The sequence below is a fragment of the Scyliorhinus canicula genome, chromosome 1 (genome assembly GCF_902713615.1).
Source record: "Scyliorhinus canicula chromosome 1, sScyCan1.1, whole genome shotgun sequence".
Lineage (NCBI taxonomy): Eukaryota > Metazoa > Chordata > Chondrichthyes > Carcharhiniformes > Scyliorhinidae > Scyliorhinus > Scyliorhinus canicula.
This window is the reverse complement of record NC_052146.1, coordinates 238,795,913-238,820,908: the sequence shown is the minus strand read 5'-3', so window position 1 is coordinate 238,820,908 and position 24,996 is coordinate 238,795,913. Positions and strand designations below refer to the sequence as shown.

The following is a 24,996-nucleotide window of genomic DNA, read 5'->3' as shown; positions in this document are numbered from 1 at the left end:
GTTCATCCCGGGGAACACTGATGGGGGATTTAGGGGGTGGCAAAGGGTGGGCATCAGTAAATTGAGGGACCTGTTTATTGGCGGGAGGTTTGCGGGCCTGGGGGAAGTGGAAGATAAATTTGGGCTCCCCCAAGGGAACATGTTCAGATACTTGCAGGTAAAGGCGTTTGCTAGGCGACAGGTAGAGGAGTTCCCTTTGCTGCCCTCGCAGGGGGCGATGGACAGAGTGCGTTCGGGGGTGTGGGTTGGAGAGGGGAAGGTGTCTGACACTTATAAGGTAATGCAGGAGGTGGAGGAGTCGTCAGTGGAGGAGCTGAAGGCTAAATGGGAGGGGCAACTAGGGGAGCAGATAGAGGACGGGACTTGGGCGGATGGTTATGTAACTTAACATTGTGTTAATTTAAGTTGTTGTTAATATGTTGTGTTGTTCATTGAGGAGGGGCGAATGTTTATGATTGCTACCATTATTGTTATTGTTGGTATTTTATTACGGTTCGTTGTTGTTGTATAAATACAAAATTTTTCAATAAAAATTATTTTTAAAAAATCTATCTCTGATGGTATCATTAAACACATGTCCGAATTCGCAGTGTTTAGCCAAACCTTTCAGGGTCGCTACTAACGGTACAATTGATTCATCTTCTTCTTGGTTGCACTTCTGAAACCTAAACCTTTGCTGCAATGACTGAAGGTCTTGGTGAATAGTGACCCTGCAATATTTCCACTATTTCATTGCAGGTTTTTGTGTCTGGCTTTTCTGGCTGTTGACCCCCCTTCCCTCCCGCCCCCACCTATAATGCTCAGGAAGGTTGGGACATTTATATCTGCTGACATCTTGTTTGCTTGAACATAATAGTTGAATCTCTCTATACAGAGACCTGATCAAACGCTCCCATGGTGCCAAAAACTCCTGCCATTTTTCACTATGAAAGGACTGTATGTGCATGATGTGCGACAAAACTTTAGCACTACTTTGCTACAAGGCAAATATGAGCTCAGCCTGTTTTACTTTTGTGTTTTACAACACCCAGCTCTAAATTTGTTGTTGCAGGGTACTTGTTACTCGCCGTGCTCCCAGTATTGTTATGGACCATTTCAGCACAGCTTCTTTCCAAAGTTGTTTTCTTTGGATTCCTCGATTTCTTTGTTTCTTCCAGTGGCTGTGACTGTTGTTTGGCTCCCCTGTTGCCAGCTTTTGTGTTGTGACGATTGTAATGATTTATTTTACTTTTCAGGTGCCTAAAGCGCGTTTGACTATTTTTTTCCAGGTGGCAATAAATGCTGCTCACCTCACTCATCATCAGTTTTTATGTGGTGGTTTTAAAATGAAGTGTGCAGGCCTCAGAGGTTCAAAGAAATGAAGAGCATTATTAGATGTTAACACTATAGGTTGCTTTGTTACACTGCCCATTTGCCCTTGCAGACGACTGATAGACCACGCAGACACAGGGAAAATGTGCAAACTCCACACAGAGTGACCCGGGGTCGGGATCGAACCTTGGTCCTCAGCGCTGAGAGGCAGCAGTAGTAACCACTGTGCCACCCCTGGGGGGAGGGGGGGGGGGTTATTTTTTGTTGGAAGCAGTTTGTAAGGGGAGCGATTGCTCCCACTCCCACCTTTTGCTTTTTTGGGGAAGAGGTTGTTTGTGAATTTTGTGGGGTTTTTTCCTGTCGGGGTGTGTTTGTTCTCCAGGCCCCTAACTCGCAATTGCCATTGAAAAATGTATCCTTTTTTTTGGCCAGAATTCTCTGGCCTTTCATTGGTGGCAGGATTCGCTGCTCCTGCAGGAATTCCCATTGATAGTGGCGGGAGCAGAGAATTCTGCCGCTAGCGAATGGCGAGTCCCACCTGTGGTTGGGAGGCGGGAGAATCTCACCCATTATCTCTGGTTTGTCACTGTCGTTTCAGTGTAAAACTGGAGCTGCAAACATTCTAACTGATCATAATTTCTTTTCATTTTACAAGTACCATATATTTTTCAATGACTTGGCTTCACATATGTTGTATTAAACAAAGTAAATTAAAGCCTTGCAGCAAGCCAAAACTTCTCTCTTTTCTTTTTTTAATAAATTTAGAGTACCCAATTATTTTTTCCAATTAAGGGGCAATTTAGCGTGGCCAATCCACCTACTCTGCACATTTTTGGGTTGTGGGGGCGAAACCCACGCAGACACGGGGAGAATGTGCAAACTCCACACGGACAGTGACCCAGAGCTGGGATCGAACCAGGGACCTCAGCGTCATGAGGCAGCTGTGCTAACCACTAGGCCGCCGTGCTGCCCGCAAGCCAAAACTTCTGGCGCTTAAGCAAAATACTACAGATGATGGAAATCTGAAATAAAAACCCATAATTCAGGAAAAACTCAGCATGTCTGGCCGCATCTGTGGGGAGAGAAAGAGAGTTAACAGGCTGGATTCTCTGCTCCCCGACGCCAAAGTTGTGTTTGGCAAGGGGGTGGAGAATCCCCGATGAAGCCAAAATCAGGGACGGCGCTGCTTTTGCAATATGCCGTCCCCTGAAAAGCAGCATACTCTAGGAGTAAGCCACGTATCCGCAGCCGCAGGCCATTTCCTGAAGCCCACCCTGCGATGCTCCGTTGTCGACCGGCCAAGTTCCCAACGGCGTGGGATTCTCATGGTTTCACCCATTGTGAACTTAGCGTGGCTGCTGTGGACTCAGTCCAGCACCGCCACAGTCGGGGGGAGGGCCGATCCTTTGGGCTGGGGTTGGGTCTCCATTCGGGGCTGGGTGCACTGTGGGCAGGCGGTCCAGAGCCCGTGAGTGGCCGAAGTGGGGGGACTATTTTTGCGGTCCGGGTCTACGGGCTGAGTTCGCCATGGAACACGGCGCGGCCGCTGCAGGCCGCCGCCGTGTGCATGCACGGCCACGGACCCAAAAATGTTCAGGGCCGAATCGGCAGCTATAGCTGTGAGTTCTACGCTGCCTCCCTGCTAGCCCCCAGAATCGGTGGCCGTTTTGAGCCAGTTTTCTTGGCGTAAAACACCACAGTTTTCATGCCGGCGTGGGGACTTTATCTCCCAAACGGAGAATCCAGCCCAATATGTCAGATTGATGAGACTTGATGAAAGGTTATCAACCAGAAATGTCAATTTTTATTTTTCCACACATCTTGCCTGATCTGCTGAGTAGTTCCACCATTTTCAATTCCTATTTCAAACGTCTTGGGGTCTAAAGCAATCTCCTCAATTCCCAGATAATTACCGTCATAAAATATAAAACAAAATATTCAAATATCGTTAAGAAGTTCTGAAGAGTACAATCTTGAAACGTAAACAGTCGATACGGTCCACAAATGTCAACTGATGTGTTGCATAACATTCTGGAAAATCTGGTTTGTACTGTAATTGGGTTGCCTGGAAATCTTTTATATGAAAACCAGGGAATGGATTCTCCGAAACCCCGCCGGGTCGGAGAATTGCCGGGGGCCGGCGTGAATCCCGTCCCAGCCAGCCTCCGAATTCTCCGGCACTGGATATTCGGTGGGGGCGGGAATCGCGTTGCGCCGGTTGGTAGGCCCCCCCCCCGGTGATTCTCCGGCCCATGATGGGCCAAAGTCCTGCTGCTGTTATGCCGGTCCCGCCGGCGTGAATTAAACAAGGTATTTACCGGCGGGACCAGGCGGCGCGGGCGGGCTCCGGCGTCCTGGGGGGGGCGTGTGGCGATCTGGCCCTGGGGGGGGGGGGGGGTGCCCCCACGGTGGTCTGGCCCACGATCGGGGCCCACCAATCCGCGGGCGGGCCTGTGCCATGGGGGCACTCTTTTCCTTCCGCGTCGGGCATCAGCCTCCGCGATGGCCGATGCGGAGGTGACCTCCCCCCTGCGCATGCACGGGGATGACCTCAGCAGCCGCTGACGCTCCCGCACATGCACGGACTCCGGCGGAGTCCCTTCGGTCCTTGCTGGCGTGGCGCCAAAGGCCTTTCCCGCCAGCCGGCGGCGCCTCAACCACCGCACCGCTGGCCTAGCCCCCAAAGGTGAGGGCTTGGCCCCTAAAGGTGCGGAGGATTCCGCACCTTTGAGGCGGCCCGATGCCAGAGTGGTTCAAGCCACTCCATCCCGCCAGGATCCCCCGCCCCGCCGGGTAGGGGAGAATCCAGCCCCATATCTCAAAGGCCCTCTTTGAAAGTAAAATTTAGGTTTTTCATTCATATCTTAATTTGCTCCTGGGATGTGCGGGTGGCAGGCAAAAAACTATCCTCAATTTCCCTTAGTGAGAAGGTGGAGAACTGCTGTTTTGAAACAATGCAATTCCATTGGTGTAGCTATATCCATGTTGTTGTTAAGCAGGAAGTTTCAGGATTTTGACCATGCCACAATGTCAAAAGAGTCAGAAGAGTTTTACAGCACAGAAAGAGGCCCTTTGGCCTACGATTAAGAACAGCATATAGTTCTAGGTCAGGGAGGTGTGACTGGCAGGTGATGGCATTCGCATGCATCTGGTACCCTTGTCCTTCCAGGCGGCATTGAGGTCGCTGGGTTTGGAAGGAGCCTTTGCTAGTTGCCTTCTGATGGTGCAGAGACACTTTCAGTTAGTGTTTTCATCGCTCGTGAATATCAGAGCTCATGAAGCTGACCTTTTCCGGCGCAGCCGTATTATCATCCCCGTGTCGAGTTTTAAAAACGACAATTTCGAAAATCCCTGTCATCATCCGCGAAAGAGAGGAAATGTTTTTCAGGGACGGTTGGCGTAAACCATCTCCAAGGTGCGCGCGGGCTGACGCTCTCCCACGCACATTGCGCGCGCTCCCCCCTCCCCCCGCCTCGCCCCGCCCTCTCTCGCGGACTCCAACGGCCGCTCTGGCGCTGTTACCAAGCGATTCTTCCCTCTTGGTAACTAGCGCGCGCAGTGTTCCTAAACGAACTCATCTCCGTCCTTCAGTGTGTGTGCGCTGCTTGCTTGCTTGCTGCATTCAGCTGACATTATTGAGAGTTATTATTGAGGTACTTTTCGGTGAAGGGGTGCATTTTTGTTTTCAAATTCTGCCACAGATTTCTTCTTCTTGCAAGCGTTATTTGGAGCAGTCTTCCTTGGGTGGAGAGAAGGACGGCAGCGAAATTATTAGAAAGGAAATGGCTGATAGAACTGCACCGAAATGCCAGCTGCGGTTAGAGTGGGTTTATGGTTACCGAGGTCACCAGTGCCGGAATAACCTGTACTACACGGTTGCCAAGGAGGTGGTCTACTTCGTTGCCGGAGTGGGAATTGTGTACAACACCAGGGAGCATACACAGAAATTTTTCCTTGGCCACAACGATGATATTATCAGGTAGTGCACACCGTGCGGATTGAAATCTGATACTTCACAATATAATAGTCCCCGGTTCACCATCTGTGTTTAACAATGTGAGTTAGGATGTAAAGTTCGCACGGTTATTGCCGTATTTATTTTTTGATACAATATACACAGAGCATCATTATTGATATCTTTAGTTTGCCGTTGTAAGGTTATATCCGGTGCATTAATTTTATGCATCAAGTTTCACCATAAATTCTAGGCGTCTTTATGCATTAAACAGTGATCCATGCATCGTTCATTTTTATTAACTAATACAATCAGGATAAGTGCTTGTAATTTCAAGGTTTTTTTAAAACTGCAAAGCTTTTATTTAAGTTCTGATTTCATATTGGAGTATTTTAAAAATTGATCATTTAAGTGGAATTCAGGTGTGTGGGGCTAGGTGATTCTCTGTTGATTTTATGTAAATTATTGGTATTACTATACTCTGCTGTACGGTTCATTGCAACTAGTGCAAAATCGCTGTCTGTTTTGATATGTTTTCGTTGGTGCTGGAAAGAGAGCTAAAAATAATCGTTAAGTAGAGGATACCTCCCTAACAGACTGGGGAGTGAACGAAATTACTCCAGGACACAACGTCCACAGAAAAGAAAGCGAAGCCAAATGACGCCTGTGAGAGGTCCTGGACCGTATTTGACTACAATAAATTGTTTTTGGTCTGGGTGAGATCTATTTCACTATATTTGTGCCGCTCGCATTTCTATTGCTAAATTTAAAAACAAATATTCAACCATGGAGATCCGATCGGGTGCAGCACTTTAAGAGCCATGTTTCTTTATGAATACTGGGCTTGATTTTATTCTTTTATACATAGAAAACGGAACAAACAGCGGCCTCGATTATACATTACAATGTATTTCACTTGAAATAATTTCTGTTTATTTTTGAACACAGGCACCTGTTCTCAATTTTTGGCATTAGTATATGTAAATAGCTCCATGAAAATTTAATTTAAATTTATTTTATATTTCTATTGCTGTAATTTCATTCTAATAGCGCTGTTATCACTGGCAGTTTACAATGATGAAAAATTATGTATAAAATCAATTGCTGAGTTGGTTCTTGGATTCAAGAAATTGGCCTGAAATTGACGTGTGGGAGATTTTAAAGAATATACTGCACATATTGTGATCTCCATTTGACGATATTTGATTTCTACCATAAGAAATCATTTTCCCGTACCAGCCTCCCCGGACAGGTGCCGGAAAATGGCGACTAGGGGCGTTTCACAGTAACTTCATTGAAGCCTACTCATGAAAATAAGCGATTTTCATTTCATTTTCATTTCATTTCATTTTTTCATTTTTTTCCAACAAATAACTTCAATTAAAAAAAATAACACTTTTTAAAATTTGCCTCCTTGGTTAGTATGAAGTTTCTCTGGGACAGTCATAGTGTAAGTGTTAGTGCTTAAATTTCAACAATTGTGATTCTACATTATTAAATTACAACACCAATTTCCTCTGACATGTGACGACTGGTTTGAGTTTTAAAAAAATGAAGTGGTTGGGAAACATTGATAAACAGTTGTCATAGTTTCATTACATCAAATCACAACTGTAATGCAGCAACGTAATCTTAGCAGTGCTTAGATTGTAAAGGTATTAGCTTTTCTCTGTTTGGGATACCGTTTACTGTTTTGTGTATCAGCTTATACTGTATTTAGCACAATGAATTAAAGGCATTTTTGCAGCCAGTTGAAAAGAATAACTAAGCTTTCACCAGTGCACCAGCAGCTTCTGCAATTGTTTTAGGATGATAGTTCAGTGAAAAGTTGATCTTTATATTTTCAATATTTTGTACAAGGCTTGCTTCTTGATAGGTTGAGTGGCCTTCAGAGCCAGAGGCTCCATGTCCCAATGATGGGGCTGCAAGGGTGAAACCCTGCATTGATTGCCTACTGATTTTGGGTTACTTTATTTGATGACTTTGTAGCCATCTGGGATGGCCACTTCCAACTAGGTGCAGAGGAACTTGCAAAGACTGGCGGGTAAAATGGACAAGCCAAGACTCAGGCAGGCTCAGAGCCTGAAATGCATATTTGCCAGCAAAAGTCCAGACAGTATCGAAACTCCGTTCAATTAGCATTGTAATAGGGCCGATTAGCATTTGATGGCCCATCTTCATGAAAACAAAGGACTGGTACTCCAGCAACCGGGACAGTCCCAGACACTTTGGCGCCACTCCCTGTTCAAGGGAAACGCAAACAACGGGGTCAGTGACTGCTTGGGACACGCCCACCCGTCCAGATCCCTGGCCACTTATTGGCTAAGGAATCAAACGGAGTGATCAGGGATCACCCAATTAGCAAGGCCCAAATCGAAGGACCGCCCAATAGAGTGCGAACCCCCCCCCCCCCCCCCCCCCCCCCGTGTATATAAAGAAGAGTTTGGCATATGTTTGCTCTCTTTTGGCCTTGGTACCCCGGTCCCGGCTATCGCCAATCGCAGCAACACCAGAAGCGAGTTTGAGTTCAACGCCCACTACAAAACGGATGAGCCCAGCTGAGCAGCAGTTACTACTTCGAACCCGAGAGATCCAGAATTGAACAGCGGCCACTGTTTTCTGACCTAAGCCGGGTGCCCAAAGTTAAGTACAGGTTGTCTTAGTTGATAGGTGTAGTTAACTAGTAATGTTTATGTTGCATGACTAATTGTGTGTAAATAAAGTACCCTTGACCTTGAACTAACTAACTGGTGTTTGGCTCTTGATCGATAGCCGGTTGAAACTTGTAGTGGTATCATTTGATACCTGGCGACTCTAAGACTCTAAGCATTCGGACAAAGACAATATAGAAAGTAGACAAATCCACTGATTGCCATAATTGGAACAGAGCCCAGAAAAGACAGTAGGAAAAGAAAGCACAACAACTTCAATGCAGGCAACCATGAAGTACTCACCAATCTATCCCACCATCTATCAGTGTCCACTTGTTGTAGTGGGGCTCCTGGCTTGACATTGCCTCTACTTAGTCCTCCAGTCTCCAGAACCCTCCTGTTACCCTTATTAGAATAGTGAACACAGAGGTGGCCAGTTAGGAGCATGCCTCTGGGAAGGCTCTGCAAGGTTGTGGGAGAGTCTAGGACTAGAGGGCATAGTATCAGAGAAAGGGGTCATCCATTTAAAGCAGAAATGAGGAGTAATTTCTTCATCTCATGGGTAGTCAATCTGTGGGTTCTCTACTGCAGGGGGCTGTAGCCTGGGTCATTAAGTCTGCCCAAGGCTGAGATAGATGTTTTTAATCAGTAAGGGAATCAAGGGTTATGGAGTTAAGGTGGTAAAGTGCAGATGAGGATTGTCATATCAGATCAGTCATGATCTCATTGAATGGCAGAGGAGACTCGGGTCAAATGGTCTACTTCTATGTCTTATGTTCTAAGGTTGTGTTGGCTGGTGCGCTGATAACATGGGTCAGCTTTGGGCTCCAATGTGGCCCAAATTGAGTCCCAACTCACGCTGGAAAATTCAACCTGCAAAATCAGTGCTTTGCCTCAATTTTCATATAAGACTGATAGTGGCAATTAAACGGGACAAATGGAGGGGGTTGAACTATTGATTTAGATAACAAACAGTGGTACACAACATTGGTGGAAGTCTAAATTTACAAAAAAAAATAAAAATTTAAGAGTACCCAATTAATTGTTTCCAATTAAGGGGCAATTTAGCATGGCTAATCCATCTACCTGCACATCTTTGGGTTGTGGGATGAAACCCACGCAAACACGGGGAGAATGTGCAAACTCCACACGGACAGTGACCCAGAGCCGGGATCAAACGTGGGACCTCGGCACTGAGAGGCAGCAATGCTAGCCACTGCGCCACCGTGCTGACCCGGTGGAAGTCAAAATTGGTGACATTTGTGCTTGAATGCTTGGGAAGTCAGGAGAAAATATCAGAGGCCCAGATCACAACCTTTTCAATGTTCTTGATTATGAAAATTGTGTCAGAGCATTATCAACAGAAGACTCTTCAAAAAGAGGGGAAGGAATAAAGCAGGCAGCCAGAGACCGTAATGTTGAATGTAATCAATGCCACTTGGAAAGATGTGAGTTAATTAAAGAAAGCTAGCATAGATTTATAAAAGGCATGTCATGTTTGATTAATTTAATAGCTATTTGAGAAAGTAATTGAGTGTATTGATTTAAGGAAATGCAGTTAACTTTGCGTAAATAGATTTTGAAAAAGGTACTTGATATGGTAAAGCATACAAAGTTTGTTAAAATTAAAGGCTTTGTATTCTTGGGGATGTAAAATTACAAACCTGAAAAGTGCAGCACAATGCAGTGGTTTTTCAACTTGGCCAGATGATTATCATTTAACTTCTTGATTTAGGGCCAAATGCCCAACTGGAGACATCATGAGAGCCCACATAATGCAGTCTCGACTCCTGTATTTAAAAGCCAAACTAAGTTGGAAAGTAGAGAGGACAAGATATGACAATGGATTCTAGATGCGGCAAAGACTTTTTTTTGTAAATATTTTTGTTGAACATTTTAAAATTTATAAACAAATACAAAAACAAGAACAGCCTCTCAAACCCCCTCCTGCCAACAGCTGACAGTGACCAGCTCTTTAAAATGCATAACAAACAGTTGCCATCCTATATAGAACCTCCCAATTGACTCCCTCAGTGCGTTTTAACTTTCTCCAAATGCAAAAATTCCAGGAGGTCCCCATGGCACTCTGTAGCCACTGAAGTTGGCCATTCCCTCAATACAAAATGGAGGAACGCAAAGCTTACAGGGTAAAATGGACAATGTTTGCAGCACAAGCAGGCTGCAACAAGCCACTGTGTATTCTGTCTGCTAAGAGAGCAGACAGCACCGAAACGAACATTCCGCATACTAATGAGGCAATCTCCGGGACAGTTAGCATAGTAATGGAACAATCCCAGGGACAAAGGACACAAATAGGGAAGTGATTGCAACATTGTATGGGAAACCAGACACCCCGGCACCAGCGGGGTTCGATGACAAAGCACCTGAAGGCCCGCCCAGTAGCTGAGGGACAGCCTCAGTATTGGGGGGATTCAAACAAATCGATTGGGAAGAGACCCAATCGATCCCCAGCAGATAGAGGGTCTGCCCAAAAGGGCGCAAAGCCCTGGGACCTATAAAAGACAGGTCCCAAACTCAGTTCGTTCTTCTTGACCAGCCCTCCTCTCTTGACCAGCCCTCCTCTCTTGACCAGCCCTCTCGACCAGCCTTTACCGAAGAAGACCTTGACCGAGAGAGAGGAGAGGTTTAATCACTGGGGTGTTTAAATTTCTTTTTAAACATTATTGGTCTGGTCCTAACCACAATTGAACATGATGCAGACAGTCTGACAATTTTGTGCTGCATATTCATTTAAATAATTTCAACACCCAGCGGCATTAACTGCTGTTCAGACACATAGGCAGGGTGCCGATACTGGTAGTGGTTTGCACCATTTAAAGCTAGTCTGTAACATTGAAGAATGGCACAACATGGTTGAGAGCAGACCGTGACATTTTCAGACACTGCACTGGAAGCCCTGGAGGAGGTGGAGAGAAGTAGAAATGTTCTGAATCCATAGGATGCCCTCCAGGCAAGCACTCAGACGGCAGTGGGAACAGGTAGCCAAGGGATGCCAGGAGTCACGCCTTGAAGATCTGGAAACTCTGTTATCTCATATGAGTGGTCAAATTCACTGAATTCATCTACAACTGCCAGATCTTACCAACAGCAGCAATAGCCTCAGATGCTGCCCGGTTCACCACACCCCCATCACTCAACTCCCAACAATCTCTATCCATCAGAACTCTTACCTAATATTCAGTTACTTCACCATACTATCCCACACTTTGCACTGTTGCAAGCCTCACACTGACATCTCCCAGCTTGCTATTAAAGATAAAAGCAATGCCACTCAAAAATGTTGCACCACACTCATACTCTCTCCTACAAGGAAACGCAGTCCAAAAATGGAGGGTCATAACCCTCATAGAGGAAATGGTGCAGGCCATTGTTGAGGTTCTGACTATCAAGTGAATCCATCAAAGAGAGCAGCATCCTTGTGTCCAAACCTCCTTTGTCACATCCCACCTGCCCCTCATCCCACACTTTTTTTTCTGATTTACAAGCTTCAGATGGTGTAAGCATTCACCTCTTGCTATACACACTGTACCCACCATTCCTTGCACCACAACTTTGCCCTCATGCATTTTTTCTTGCAGATATCTGGCCAGGCAGTGGAAGAATAGTAAAAAGACAGTAATGATGAAGATGCACAGATTCCATACTTGCAGCCATCAACTCGGGTAGCCTATGGGTGGGCTCTAGTCAGGACAGGGGGCAAGGATAACTGCAATATCCTACACTGGATTTATGGGATGGGGCCGCTTGTCTACTTCATGCAATTGCAGGGTACGAGCTCTCCCACTAGGGACAGGATAGGCCAATTAGCCAGTGTATACAAGGTCGGCCAGTAAGACACTGACCAGAGAGAAACCTGGTATGGGTCTACCAGGAAGTGTACATATCACATTTGTTAGTAAACCTCGTCTTATTTTCACTCAGTGTAGACTCCCCGTGTCCTTATTGTGGCGACGAGGAGTAAACTGGTTTGCTATCAACGCTGCGACCTACTCAGCTGAGTCGCCTCCCTGTATTTCTGGACCGAGGTTTGGTGTTCTTTGATTAGTCATCCCTCTGTTTGGCGGTTAAATACATTTGATGCCGGTGTTGAAGACTGGAAGCAATATGCTGAACGAATGCATTATTTTTTCCGGGCCAACAATAGAGAACGTGCGCCAGACGGTCATATTGTTGTACATTCGATCAGTTCGTGACACTCGTGGTGCAACACTTTGACCCAATCGCATCGATAATCATTCAAAGATATTGGTTTATGACAGCATAGAGGTCCACCGGTGAGTCCATCACCGAGTTTGTGTCTCGGATATGGAAGATAGCCAGGTTGTGTAAGTACGGAACTGTCTTGTTTGATATGCAGGTGCTGCAGCTCTCCCTATCTCAAGAAAGGACAGAACACAGCGTCGGGAGATATAAGAGATGGAGGTGAATCTTCTGGGACATTATCCCTCATCTGGTATCCTCGCAGCCCAGACTGACCAGCACGGCAACTCTGGCTTTTGGCTTTGCACTGTCCCCGGATCTGGCTGACGGCGATTCAGGCCCATGCTCTTCGTGTGGATGCAGGTCTGGGCGTGCCTGCCGGCAGCAGGGCGACTTCGCTCCAGGCGTCCTGGTCGAAGTAGGTGTCAGCCCTGTAGCCAGACCTTGCATCTGGATGATGCAGAAGAGGCAGAGGATAAGGCTGAGATGCAGCTGAACTGCCTGGCAGCACCCAGTGCGGCCCCTATTTGCGTTCCCGTACAGGTAAACGGTCATATACTCCAGATGGAGCTGGATACGGGAATGGCCATGTCTGTGGTGGCGCAGAGCACTTTCGATCTTTTCAGAGAGGGGGTGCGTACTTTGTCTTTGGCTGACATGGTGGCTTGCTTGGTCTTTTATAGAAGGGAATGATGCCGAGCAAGTTCCCGGAGGTTTTCCAGCCTTGGTCAGGTGCCACAAAAGGGGCCATGGCTAAACTCCAGGTGGAACCGGAGGCTCAGCTCTGATATTTTCGGCTTCAGAGCCCGCAACACTAAAAAGATCCGCCTCCGGCTATCAGCGAGGCATAGGCCAACACTTCAGCCTCTCCCCACCTGCACTCCAGGATCCTCCGACACCCCACAATTTGCCACCCACGGGCTCAGGGCCACCTTCACCTCCAAAATCTCCAAAATAAACCGCGAAAAGGCTTCACAAAACTCCATCAATTTCAGGCAGGTTCAAAACATGTGAGTATGGTTTGACGAGCACCTTGAACACTGCCCACAATTATCCTCCACCTCCGGGAAAAAAAACAACTTAACTGATACTGTCATGTGCGCTCTATGCACCACTTTGAATTGAATTAGGCTCAATCTTGCACACTAGGTGGTCGAATTTATGAATTTTTTCCTCCGCAAGGCCTCGCTCCATACCCCTGCTTCCAAAATCCCCAGTTCCTCCTCCCACTTCTGTTTTACCTCCTTCACCAAGGCCCTCTCCCGCTCCATTAACTCCCCATAAATATCGAAGACCCTACCTTCCCCTATCTCCTCCTCAGGCACAATCTTTTCAAGCAACGCCCGGTGTTGTTAACTCGGAAACCTAGCCAGCTCCTTCCTCACAAAGTCTCTGATTTGCAAATACCGAAACCCCGTGGCAACTGAGACTTCTCCAACAACGCTCCAGACTCTGCTAATCTGCCTTCCATGAACAAATCTTTGAACCACGCTATCCCCTCCCGCATCCATGCCGTGAACGTTGCGTCCAACCCTGCTGGATGAAATCTATGCTCACAAAATGACGTGCACAGCAACATGCCCTCAATATTAAAATGTTGCCTGCACTGATTGCAGACTCTTGGCGATGGAAGCACCAACAGCGCTTGTGATGTATTTAGCCGGTAAGAACGGAAGAGGCACCAGCAGCAGTGCCCTCAAACTGGTCCCCAGGTGAAGCCTTCTCCATGTGCTACGACAAAGACCTATCCTATCCTCCACAACCCACGTCCGAACCTGCTCCGTGTTCGCTGCCCAGTAATAATTCAACAAATTGGGCAAAGCTAACCCTCCCCTCTGCCTGTCCCTCTCCAGAAACACCCTCCTAATCAAAAGGTACATTCTCCGCCCATATAAAATCCCAAATCAACCTATTCAACCTCCCAAAAAAATACTTAGGCACAAACATCGGGAGATTCTGAAAGGTGAACAGAAACTTAGGTACAACTGTCATTTTCACTAATTGGACCCTCCCTGCCAATGACAGCGGAAGAACATCCCCCTCTTGAAGTCCTCCTTCACCCTCTACCAAATTAGCCAAATTCAATTTCTGCATTTGAGCCCAACTATACGCCACCCTTATTCTCAGGTATCGAAAACCAGACTTGACACCTGAAATGGCAACTTCTCTAAACCCTTTCCCTTCAACCGAGCGTTGACCAGGGATACCTTGCTCTCCTACAATATACATGTACCCTGAAAACGACCCAAACTTTGACAATATCCCATTATCCTATCCATACTATCCATCAGGTCCACGACAAACAGCTGCAAGTCATTTGCGTACAGGGACTCTAGATACTCCACCCCCCCCCCGCCTCTATACCTCTCCACCCCTTTGAAGCACTACGCGCCATTGCCAAAGGTTCAATCGTCAATGCAAAAAGCAACAGGGATATCAGACACCACTGTCTCATTACCTGATGCAAACAGAAATACCCTAAACTTGCATTATTTGTACATACACTGGCCGTGGGAGTCCTATACAACATCTTAATCCAACCCACCACCCCCAGCCCAAAACCAAACTGCCCCAATGCTTCAAACAGGTATTCCCATTCAATCCCGACAAACGCCTTCTCGGTGTCCATAGATGCTATCATCTCCGTTTCCTGACCCCTTGGGGGTGTCATCACCACATTTAATAACCTTCTAATATTTGACGAACACTGTTGCTCCTTCGTGAACCCCATTTGGTCCTCCCCTATCACCCCCGACACACAATCCTCCATGCCGTTGCCAGCACTGTGGCCAACAACTTTGCATCTACATTCAGAAATGATATCGGGCGATACGACTCGCACTCCTCCGAGTCGTTATCCTTCTTTAAAACAAGCAAAATCATGCTTGTGCCAGCATGGGCGGACGCTCCCTGTTATTAGCCGAAGCATTAAACATTTCCACTAGGAAAGATCCTAACCCTGTTGCGAACATTTTATAAAATTCCACTTGGAATCTATCTGGACCCTGTGACCTTCCCATACTGCAAGGACCCAATACATTTCACCTCCTCCAGTCCAACTGGAGCGCTCAGACTCTGCACCTTCCCCATCTCCCACCAGGAAATCAAAAACCGTCCAAAGACCGCCTCCTGCCCAAGTCCCCTCCCGGGAGCTCTGACCTGTACAGTCCTCGGTAGAAGGCCTCAAATACTCCATTCACCTTCTCTGGCTCAGTGACCACCCTTGCCGCCTGTCACCTTTTTCTTTATAAATTTAGAACACCCAATTCATTTTTTCGAATTAAGGGGCAATTTAGTGTGGCAAATCTGCACATCTTTGGGTTGTGGGGGTGAAACCCACGCAAACACGGGGAGAATGTACAATTTCCACACAGACAGTGACCCAGGGACAGTGTCCCAAGAGGACTGTGAAGATGGATTGTTTTATTACAAGGAAGAGGTGCCAGAGACACAAATCGACAGTGGACCTACTGGTCAGGATCTCCCATCTGAATCTGCTGGAGAGAACTGCTTAGGAGAATCCACTACAGGGCAGAGAAGTGCTAGCATTATTAACACTGATTAGAGTTCCAGGGCTGCTGGTGAACAGCCTACAAAGATGCAAACCCCATTTGTTTTATATGCAGGAAAGTACTGGCTGTGGGAGAGTTTTCAGAGACTGAGTATTGAGCTGGCATTTACGTGGGGGATTTCCCCACCTAATTGCAGTTCAGCTAACACGAAGACTCCTGGAGAAGCAACTCTGGTTAAGACGGCTTTACTTTCCAAGCTTGGTTCAATGTACGAGGGAGAGTGATTTGGATAAACACCCTAATCACTCTGTTTTATTTTGCTTTAGGTTTAACAGTTATACAATTTCCAAAAATCAGTAGCCCACCCCAGTTGGACTTGATCCAATCCTCGTAGCAGTAGATTTTACCTTGACCAATGAATTTTACTTTAGGCAGAATGGTGACTGCGTGATTTAGCACCATCCTGTTCCCTGGCCATCTGTTGTTTTTCAAGACCATCTCGCCCGTTATCTCTTGCTCTTCCCTATTCCCATTTCCCTTATCTTAATGTGTTTCCTGCTCATACCATTGTTTGTCTGAGCGTAGGATGCTGGAGCTGTTGATAAGAACTGCTTATTGAGCTGGCTATGTTATTATTGACCACATTATTTCTGTCTGTCTGAGGAATATGGTCAAGTTAGCTAGCTTAAAACCCATCATGCATTGTGTCCAGTACTATGAGCAAGAGTTTAAATGCTTGTTACTGCTATGTTCTAAGAATATATGTTTAATGGTTAAAAATGATTATTGGATATACTTTCTATGACTGTTTCAATCCTCAATCAACTAATTTATGAAGAGCTATTCTAGTGTTATCCTAACTATCTGGTTTTAAAGGGTCTCATCTCGGGACTTCCCTTTCACTGGCAAATGAGAGAAGTTTCAGATTTTAAAAGAAAAGTGGTCGGTGAAAAGTTGTCAGTTAACTTACAGCTGACTCTAGGGTAGCATGGTGGCGCAGTAGTTAGCACTGCTGCCTCACGGCGCTAAGGACCCAGGTTTGATCCTGTCCCCGGGTCACTGTCATTGGAATTTGCACATTCTCCCCGTGTTTGTGTGAGTCTCACCCCCGCAACCCAAAAGATGTGCAGCATAGGTGAATTGGCCATGCGAAATTGCCCCTTAATTGGGACAAAAAGAAATAATTGGGAACTCTAAATTTATTTTTAAAAACTACAGCTGACTCCAAATGAACCTGTGACAGCACATTTAAAAACACACCAAACGTCCATGAGGCTGTCAGCATTCTTGAGTAATATCTCGCAGGAGTATCCAGTGCTGAGTAAAACTACCATTTTATTGCTATTACCCTACATGATGACCTACATGTATGATGAAGATGGCACAAAGGAAATGGCTGAAGTCTGCACTTTTATGCGCATTTCCCACGCCTAACCTGATTGGAGTGAGATCGTGAGGACCAAGCAGGCTCCCGTTTTGCATTAAAGGTAAGCAAACGTGGCTTGTGTTGCCAAGGTCGGCAGCGTGGGATGTGAAGGTCGGCAGAAGTGGGCCCTGGAAAACAAAAGTTTGAAAAACACTACCATATAGCGTGTCCTGAGCTGTTCTCTTTCTGGAGGAAAAATAAAAAATTCTTCCACCCCTGCCACACTCCCAGTGCCCTTAGTCAGCAAGCTCAGATTGCTGCAGCCCAATTTTGGCACAGTCTGTAATTTGGCCTTTGGGCCCAGAGAGTTGCTTGAAGTGCTTGCCAAGGCAATTTGCTGTCTCTACTGAATGTCAGCAGGCTTCCTTCAGCCATGCTGCAGCCACTGGAATAATACCACGTATGAGCTGTAGTACTGGCAAAGGCACACTGAAGATGATAACTGAAGGAATGCACAAGGGTGATTGTTGATTTTTGTATGTAATATGGCATGTTTTCATCTACAAATTTGGCTTGGAATGTTTACTCTGATTGTGGAGATGCCGGCATTGGACTGGGGTGAGCACAGTAAGAAAGTCCAACATTTTTGTTTCAAAATAGCTTTCGGAGCACTGCACCTGAGGAAAGAGCAGTGCTTCGAAAGCTAGTGTTTGAAACAAACTTGTTGGACTTTAACCTGGTGTTGTAAGACTTCTTGCTGTTTATTCTGTGGTAGCTTTTATTTTTGCTGTGTGGTCAAATAGGTGCTGTGAGGTTGATAACAGGGGAGAAGGTGTGGGATTGTTTGTGAAGGGGCAGATGGGGTTCTGATTACGATTATTGCACTTGATTGAGTTCACAGAAAGCCGATGCAGAAGGGAGCTGGCTATGTTTCTTTTCTCTTCCTTTACCTCTTCCTCCTCCTCAATACTGCTCCTCAAATGCTCACCATATAGCTGGTGGCAATGGCTGACCCCTCACTGTGGTGCGGTTGTGCACTATGCAGCCTACCGCCGTGCCTCTTGACAAATGCTCTGCTGATTAGTGCTAGGCTCCAGTGATCCAGGCAGTGGAAATATTGTATTTAGTGCATTAAATGTCTGTTCATTCTATGCATGTTGCATACTTGTGGGTAAGTTGCATACCAGAGTCACCAGTCCTTATTGCCGAGAAGCCAACTTTTGGTTTGCCATGGTATCTTAAATGCAGCTGTCGGAGTGGACTGCTACAGAACGAAGGCACCATTATTTCTGCCAGCTTTTTGGCATGCCTTTATGATTTGGTGCTCACGGATTTGGAAGTTCACTTATGCGGCAGGAATGACATGCTGCACCCATGCTGAGGTGCCTATAGCGTATTGCACCTTGAACCTTGGGAAATCCTGCAATTTTGTTGTGTGTTCCCTTTGCCTGGTTCCTCTGGCAGGAAAGAGATGAAATGTAGTCGGCTGTCAAAGCCTTAAGTGACCCCAAACTGCAACATGTTGCAAATATCACCAGCTCCAATCTCGAAGGATTCCGATGCAGAAAGTTTCATCTGCATGATAATATTAAGTCACTGGAAAATCTGCTCCTTGCACTGCTCTGAGGTCGTAATCATAGAATCATAGAATCTACAATGCAGAAGGAGACCATTCGGCCCATCGAGTCTGCACCGGCTCTTGGAAAGAGCACCCTACTTAGGCCCATGTCTTCACCCTATCACTGTAACCCAGTAACGCCAGCTAACTTTTTTGGACACTGAGGGCAATTTGCCATGGCCAATCTACCTAACCTACACATCTTTGGACTGTGGGAGGAAATCGGAGCACCCGGAGGAAACCCACGCAGATACGGGGAGAATGTGCAGACTCCACACAGACAATGACCCAAGCTGGGAATCAAACTTGGGACCCTGGAGCTGTGAAGCAACTGTGCTAACCACTGTGCTACCATGCTGCCCAGGTGGCAGATTTCTGTGTGGATGTCTTTCTGAGACGCAGACATCTAACCCATTGTTCAGTTCGTGGAATTGCCACCTGATCATCCTGGGCAGTATTACCTCTTGCTGAGAACCCTTCACCCGCCTTCCTCCACAATCCAACAGCCTATTCTGCTCTGCATGGATTCTGTTCATTTCCTGAGTAACGCTGTATTCCAAGGAGTATGTTATCATTGTACCGCTGCAATCAAGTAACTTGTTCAGAATCCTTGGAGTCAGTAAAAAGTTCTTCTTCATTATATGCCATGCCACTCCCTGTAGATTTTTTACAATTTAATAAACAACAATTGAAAGCACAAAACACCTGTCGAATCAATGAAATCAATCAGTAACAAGGTAGTAATTTGCTGCTGATCTTTTCAATCGTACTGTTGGGGAATGGGCAGGGCAATGCTATTGAGATTAAGAGCTTTTGCTAGAATGTTAAGCTGCAAAATAGGCACTGCTGATGTCAAAAAAGCATTGTCTGTACAGTTACAGCAGCTGTTTAGTGCACTTGCGCTAATACCCTCTCCAGTATGCCATCCAGTGCAATCTGCTGTGAAGCGTATGTGTGTGTGTTGTAGACACCATTCTGAAGCTCTAAGTCGAAGGGCACTTCATACTGCTCAAAACACATCCCAAACTCTCACCCATATTGTCCACATATATACTTAAAAGGGTTAGCTGTTTACAGTGAAGTGCCCCCCTATACCTACAGCAAGAGATAAATGCTTTCGTAGGAGCAACAGCATGCTGTCAGCATTTCAAAATATGAATCAGCTTGCCTTCAAAACGTTAAGCTAGAAAAGACGAGCCCATGCTCTGATGAAGTTGTAACAAACATTTTTTTTTAATAAATGTTTTTTATTGGATTTTTGAACAAAGTATATTTGCTGTTATGTACACAGGATATAGAAGAGAAGGACACACACAAACAAATCACAAAGGGAGAGGAGAAAATAAAAAAAACAGTAACAACATTAGAGAAGTACAAAATCAAATAATGTAACTGGTAGGGTATAATGCACCCGCCCAGCCGCAGCAACTCTGTACACTTGGCAAAATTATTTACACAGATAAGTAGGCATCTGTTTGTGGGGGGAGGGGTAGATATACATTTGGGTTCATACGGGTTCTTGTTAAGTGGGCTCTATGTACCACTTTTAGTTGTGTCAGGCTGAGCCTTGCGCACGTGGAGGTGGAGTTGACCCTATGCAGTGCTCGCTCCAGAGTCCCCACCCTATTTCGATCCCAGGTCCTCCTCCCATTTCATTCTTGTTGCGTCCAGTACGGTGTCGGCCCCTTCTACCAGCCGGTCACACATGTCGCTACAGTTTCCTTTCTCTAGTATGCTTGCGTCCAGTAACTCTTCCAGTAATGTCTGTTGTGGTGGTTGTGGGTAAGTCTTTGTCTCCTTTCGTAGCAGGTTTTTAAGTTGCAGGTACCTTGTCTCGTTCCCCCTGGCTAGCTGGAATTTCTCTGTCAGTTCGTCCAGTGTTGCGACCCTACCGTCTGTATAGGTCCCTGACTGTCAGTGGCCCCCCGTCCTGTCTCCATATTTTGATGGTGGCATCAGTCAGTGCTGGTGTGAACCTAGGGTTGTTGCAGATGGGAGCTTTGTCCGACTTTTTGTTCAGGCCAAATTGCTGCCGTAGTTGGTTCCAGGACTGGAGGGCGGCTATCACCACCGGGCTGCTGGAGTGTTTTTTGGGTGGGGATGGGAGTGTCGCCGTGGCGAGAGTCCGGAGGGTGGTCCCCTTGCAGGAGGCCTCTTCCGTATGCCGCCATGATTAGTTTGTAACAAACATGAAGTCCCATTTACCATTCTGCAATGTGTGCACTGTGCACGTTCTGGCCCATGTCATCTGGCAGTCTAACTAAAGAAGCTATCTAGATTTTTAAAAAACTGGCTGCATAAAACCAGCCTGGGGCTGTTGCCACTTTGGCTTCTCATCCATTGACACAGACACCACCCCCATTTCTTGTTGGATATTGCTCCATCTGGAATATGGCGTGTTGCTCCAGAGTGCTCATTTACTATTGGTAATCCATCAGCTGAATGATGAGACTAAGCCCTCAAAATGGTCTGGGACTTAACAGCACTATTGGCCAACTCAACAGTCAAAATCTATTCCAAAGTTTCTCCTTCAGTTTCTAGCTTTGTTTTCTCATTTCTGCTTCAATTAGTAACTCTGTGCATTGCATAGCTTCACAACTCAAAATGTCTCTCTGCTTTCTGTCCCTAATCTTTACCATTTACTCTTACATCCTCTTGCTTTAGATAACTCAATTGCTAGAGATATCTGTTTCTCCCAACTCCTTTCACTTCATAATTTTCAGCACCTCATTAATCTCTGTTCCAACAAAAGAAATCTCAAGAGCTGGATTTTTAGGGAGTCACAGCGACTCCACAGAACTTTAAAATGGCAGAGGGGACCTGGTTCCTAGTTTCCTGCCCATTCACGGTGCCCTCATATTTTGGATAGTGTAGGTATGCTGGCAACGCCCTGCTCTCCTAACCTGCCTCAGCACCATTGTGCGCGTAGGTGTGTCCCAGCCCCGCACCTTAGAGTAGCTGACCAGATTAGATTGAGGGAAGGCTGGGTCAGTCAGGTCCTTCACTCGGGACTAGATTCAAAGACTAGAGGGGTTGTGATCCTGATCAATAAGCGGGTGGTGTTTAAGGTGGGTAGAATAGTTTTGGATGTAGGAGGTCGGTGCATTATGGTCAGTGGGAAACTGGAGGGGGTGCAGGTGTAATAGGAAATGTGTATGCGCCAAATTGGGACAATGTGGAGTTCATAAAGAGGATGCTGGGGAAGATACCGGACCTGGACTCGCACAAGTTGGTCATGGGAGGGGTCTTTAACACAGTTAATGACCCCGGCCTAGACCGATCAAGCTCAAAAACGGGCAGGGTGCCGGCAATGGCAAAGGAACTAAAAGCGTTCATGGAGCAGATGGGGGGGGGGGGGGGTGGACCCATGGAGATTTGGGCAGCCGAGGGTGAAGGAGTTCTCCTTCTACTCACGTGCATAAAGTGTACTCCCGGATCGATTACTTTATTCTGAGCAGGGGTTTACTGACGTGGGTGGTGGACACTGGGTACTCGTCGATCACAATCTCAGACCATGCTCCGCACTGGATTAACCTGCAGGTTAGTAAAGACCGTAACCAGTGTCTGCACTGGAGGTTAGATGTGGGACTTTTAGCTGACGAAGGGGTGTGTGAGCGGCTGAGGAAATGTATTCAGAACTACCTGTAAGTCAATGACACGGGGGAAATTTCAACAGTGGTGGTCTGGGAAGCACTGAAGGCAGTGGTTAGAGGGGAGCTGATCTCGATACGGGCCCACAGGGAGAAGATAGACAGGGTAGAGACAGACCGACTGGTAAAGGAGATATTACAGATTCACAGGAGGAGTGCGCAGACCCCAGAGGCAGGGCTTTTAAAGGAACGGCGGAGGCTACAGGCGGAGTTCGGCTTGTTAACCACAGAGAGGGCGGTGGAGCAACTGAGAAAAGTGAGGGGGGGTGATCTATGAGCATGGAGAGAAGGCCAGCAGAATGCCTGCACAGCAGCTTAGAAAGAGGGAGGCAGCCAGGGAGATAGGGAAAGTAAATGATGGAGATGGGAACCTGGTTGGAGGCGTTTAAGGATTTTTACAATAGGCTGTAGGGGTTGGAACCCCCAACTGGGCCGGAGGGGATGAGGCACTTGGGGGGGGGGGGGGGGGGGGGGGGGGGGGGCTGAATTTCCCAAAGGTGGGTGGGGAGCTGGTAGAAGGGCCAGGGGCCCCGATCGGGTTGGAAGGGATAGTAGTAGCCACAGACGGCTACTACTAGCTTGGAGGGACTCAAAGCCCCTCAAAGGCTAGCTTTCTCTGTCTGGAGAAAATTAAGTTCGCCACGAGAGGGTCAATGTTAGGGTTCGCCCGGAAGTGGCAACCGTTCGTCAACTTCTTTGCGGAAAATTAATCGTCAGCATAAGGGAGGGTGGGGGGTGATTTTAGCTTAGAGTAAGGGGTTAATAAAGGTGGGACCTGTAAGGGAGGGAGATTGCTTTTGCACTATGTTTATAGATTCATGTACATTATTTATTTTGTTGGTGTTGTAAAACCAAAAATACCTCAATAAAATGTTTACTAAAAAAAAAGGTATGTCCTAGCCCGCTGCAATTTTGCTGGAGTCTGGTCAGCTTCTCAGAGAACTCATGAAACATTTTGGATCTGTACCCTTGGAAAGGTAATGTCAGGGCAGCACGGTGGCCTAGTGGTTAGCATAACCGCCTCATGGCGCTGAGGTCCCAGGTTCGATCCCGGCTCTGGGTCACTGTCCATGTGGAGTTTGCACATTCTCCCCGTGTCTGCGTGGGTTTCGCCCCCACAACCCAAAAATGTGCAGAGTAGGTGGATTGGACACGCTAAATTGCCCTTAATTGGAAAAAATAATTGGGTAATCTAAATTTATAAAAGGAAAAAAAAAGGAAAGGTAATGTCAAAAGATCTTACCCCTGCACCCATGGGACCATTGGGAGTGCGTGGGAGACATCGGTTGGCATGGAGAGTGGGATGGGAGTTTGAAGGGTGAGTGTTAGTGCGCCTAATATTTAACAACACAACTGGGAAAATGTTTCATGAACCAAAGAAGGCCCTTTAACCTCCCCTTCACCCGGAACATAAATCACTAGTTCAAGCCACGATTTTCCTAGGAGTTAATCCAGCCCCATTAATAATAATAATCTTTATTCGTGTCACAAGTAGACCCACAGCAATGAAGTTACTGTGAAAATTCCCCAGTCACCACACTCTAGCCTGTTTGGGTACACTGAGGGAGAATTCAGAATGTCCAATTCACCTAACAGCATGTCTTTTGGGACTTGTGGGAGGAAACCGGAGCACCTGGAGGAAACCCACGCAGACACGGGGAGAACATGCAACTCTGCACAGCCTATGAAGTCTTTCTTTGTATTTATTTACTCATACCAGATAGTTTCTTAATTCATCTTCACTTTACACTTCCTATGTTGCAGAACTCCAAACTGAATGCAGTCTTCTTACTATGATCCTACTAACATTTTATATGAATTTGTCATTGTCTCATTTTTTATGTATTTTGATTACCAAGTAACTAGTTATTGATATGAAATTACACCTTTGTTTTGGTAAAGTGCCGTTAGTTTACCTTTATAAATATTGGGCAATAAAATATTTGAATTGTAGGAATATATTCCAGAAAACCAGTTGGTGAAGGATATTACTGGACCTGATCTTTGGGCAGCATAGTGCACAGTGGTTAACACTGCTGCCTCACAGTGCCAGGGACCCGGGTTCAATTTCAGCCTTTGGTGACGGAGTTTGAATTTTCTCTGGGTGTGTTTCCTCCAGCTGCACGAGTTTCCTCCCACAGACCAAAGATATGCAGGTTAGGTGGACCGACCATGCTAAATTGCCCCTTAGTGTCCAAAGATGTGAAGGTTAGGTGGGGTTACGGGGATAGAGTGGAAGAGTGGTCCTCGGTAAAGTGCTCTTTCAATGGGTTGCTGCAGACACGATGGGCCAAATGGCCTCCTTCTGCACTGCAGGAATTCTGTGGTTCTTTCGTTTACATACTTTTATACCCATTTGAAGCAAACATCCTTTGAATCAACGATCATAGTTTAGGTCAGTGTGCCAAATTTTCCTTTGGACTTGGGAAAACTCAGCCTGTGCACTTTTATGGCTTGAAAACTGCACACCTGACCCATGTGTAACTTCACACTCTATTTTTGATTTTTCAGAACAGAGTCAGGCTCACAGTACAGTTTGCCAACTGTGATGGAGTTAGTGAGTTGGGTGGGTGCACATGTGAGCCCAGTAGATAATCTTTATTATTGTCACAAGTAGACTTGCATTAACACTGCAGTGAATTACTGTAAAAATCCCATAGTTGCCCACACTCCGGCGCCTGTTTGGGTACACAGAGGGAGAATTCAGAATGT

General features: G+C 46.4%; 1 protein-coding gene across 14 annotated transcripts in view; it reads left to right on the top strand.

Annotated features, from left to right (window-relative positions):
- The first annotated feature begins 4,815 nt into the window (after nucleotides 1-4,815).
- Nucleotides 4,816-24,996, top strand: part of LOC119972713 (echinoderm microtubule-associated protein-like 6) — a 528,500-nt gene continuing 508,319 nt past the window's right edge. For 13 of the 14 annotated variants that reach the window (XR_005462144.1, XR_005462143.1, XR_005462146.1 and 10 more), the window contains exon 1: nucleotides 4,816-5,290. Coding sequence is in view for 10 of the 14 variants with exons in the window: in XM_038809940.1 (XP_038665868.1) it covers nucleotides 5,094-5,290 (197 nt within the window). In the remaining 4 variants the exon portion in view is untranslated. Of the gene's footprint in view, nucleotides 5,291-5,366; nucleotides 5,983-24,996 lie in introns of those variants that run through there. The other variant, XM_038809932.1, reaches the window with a different exon arrangement.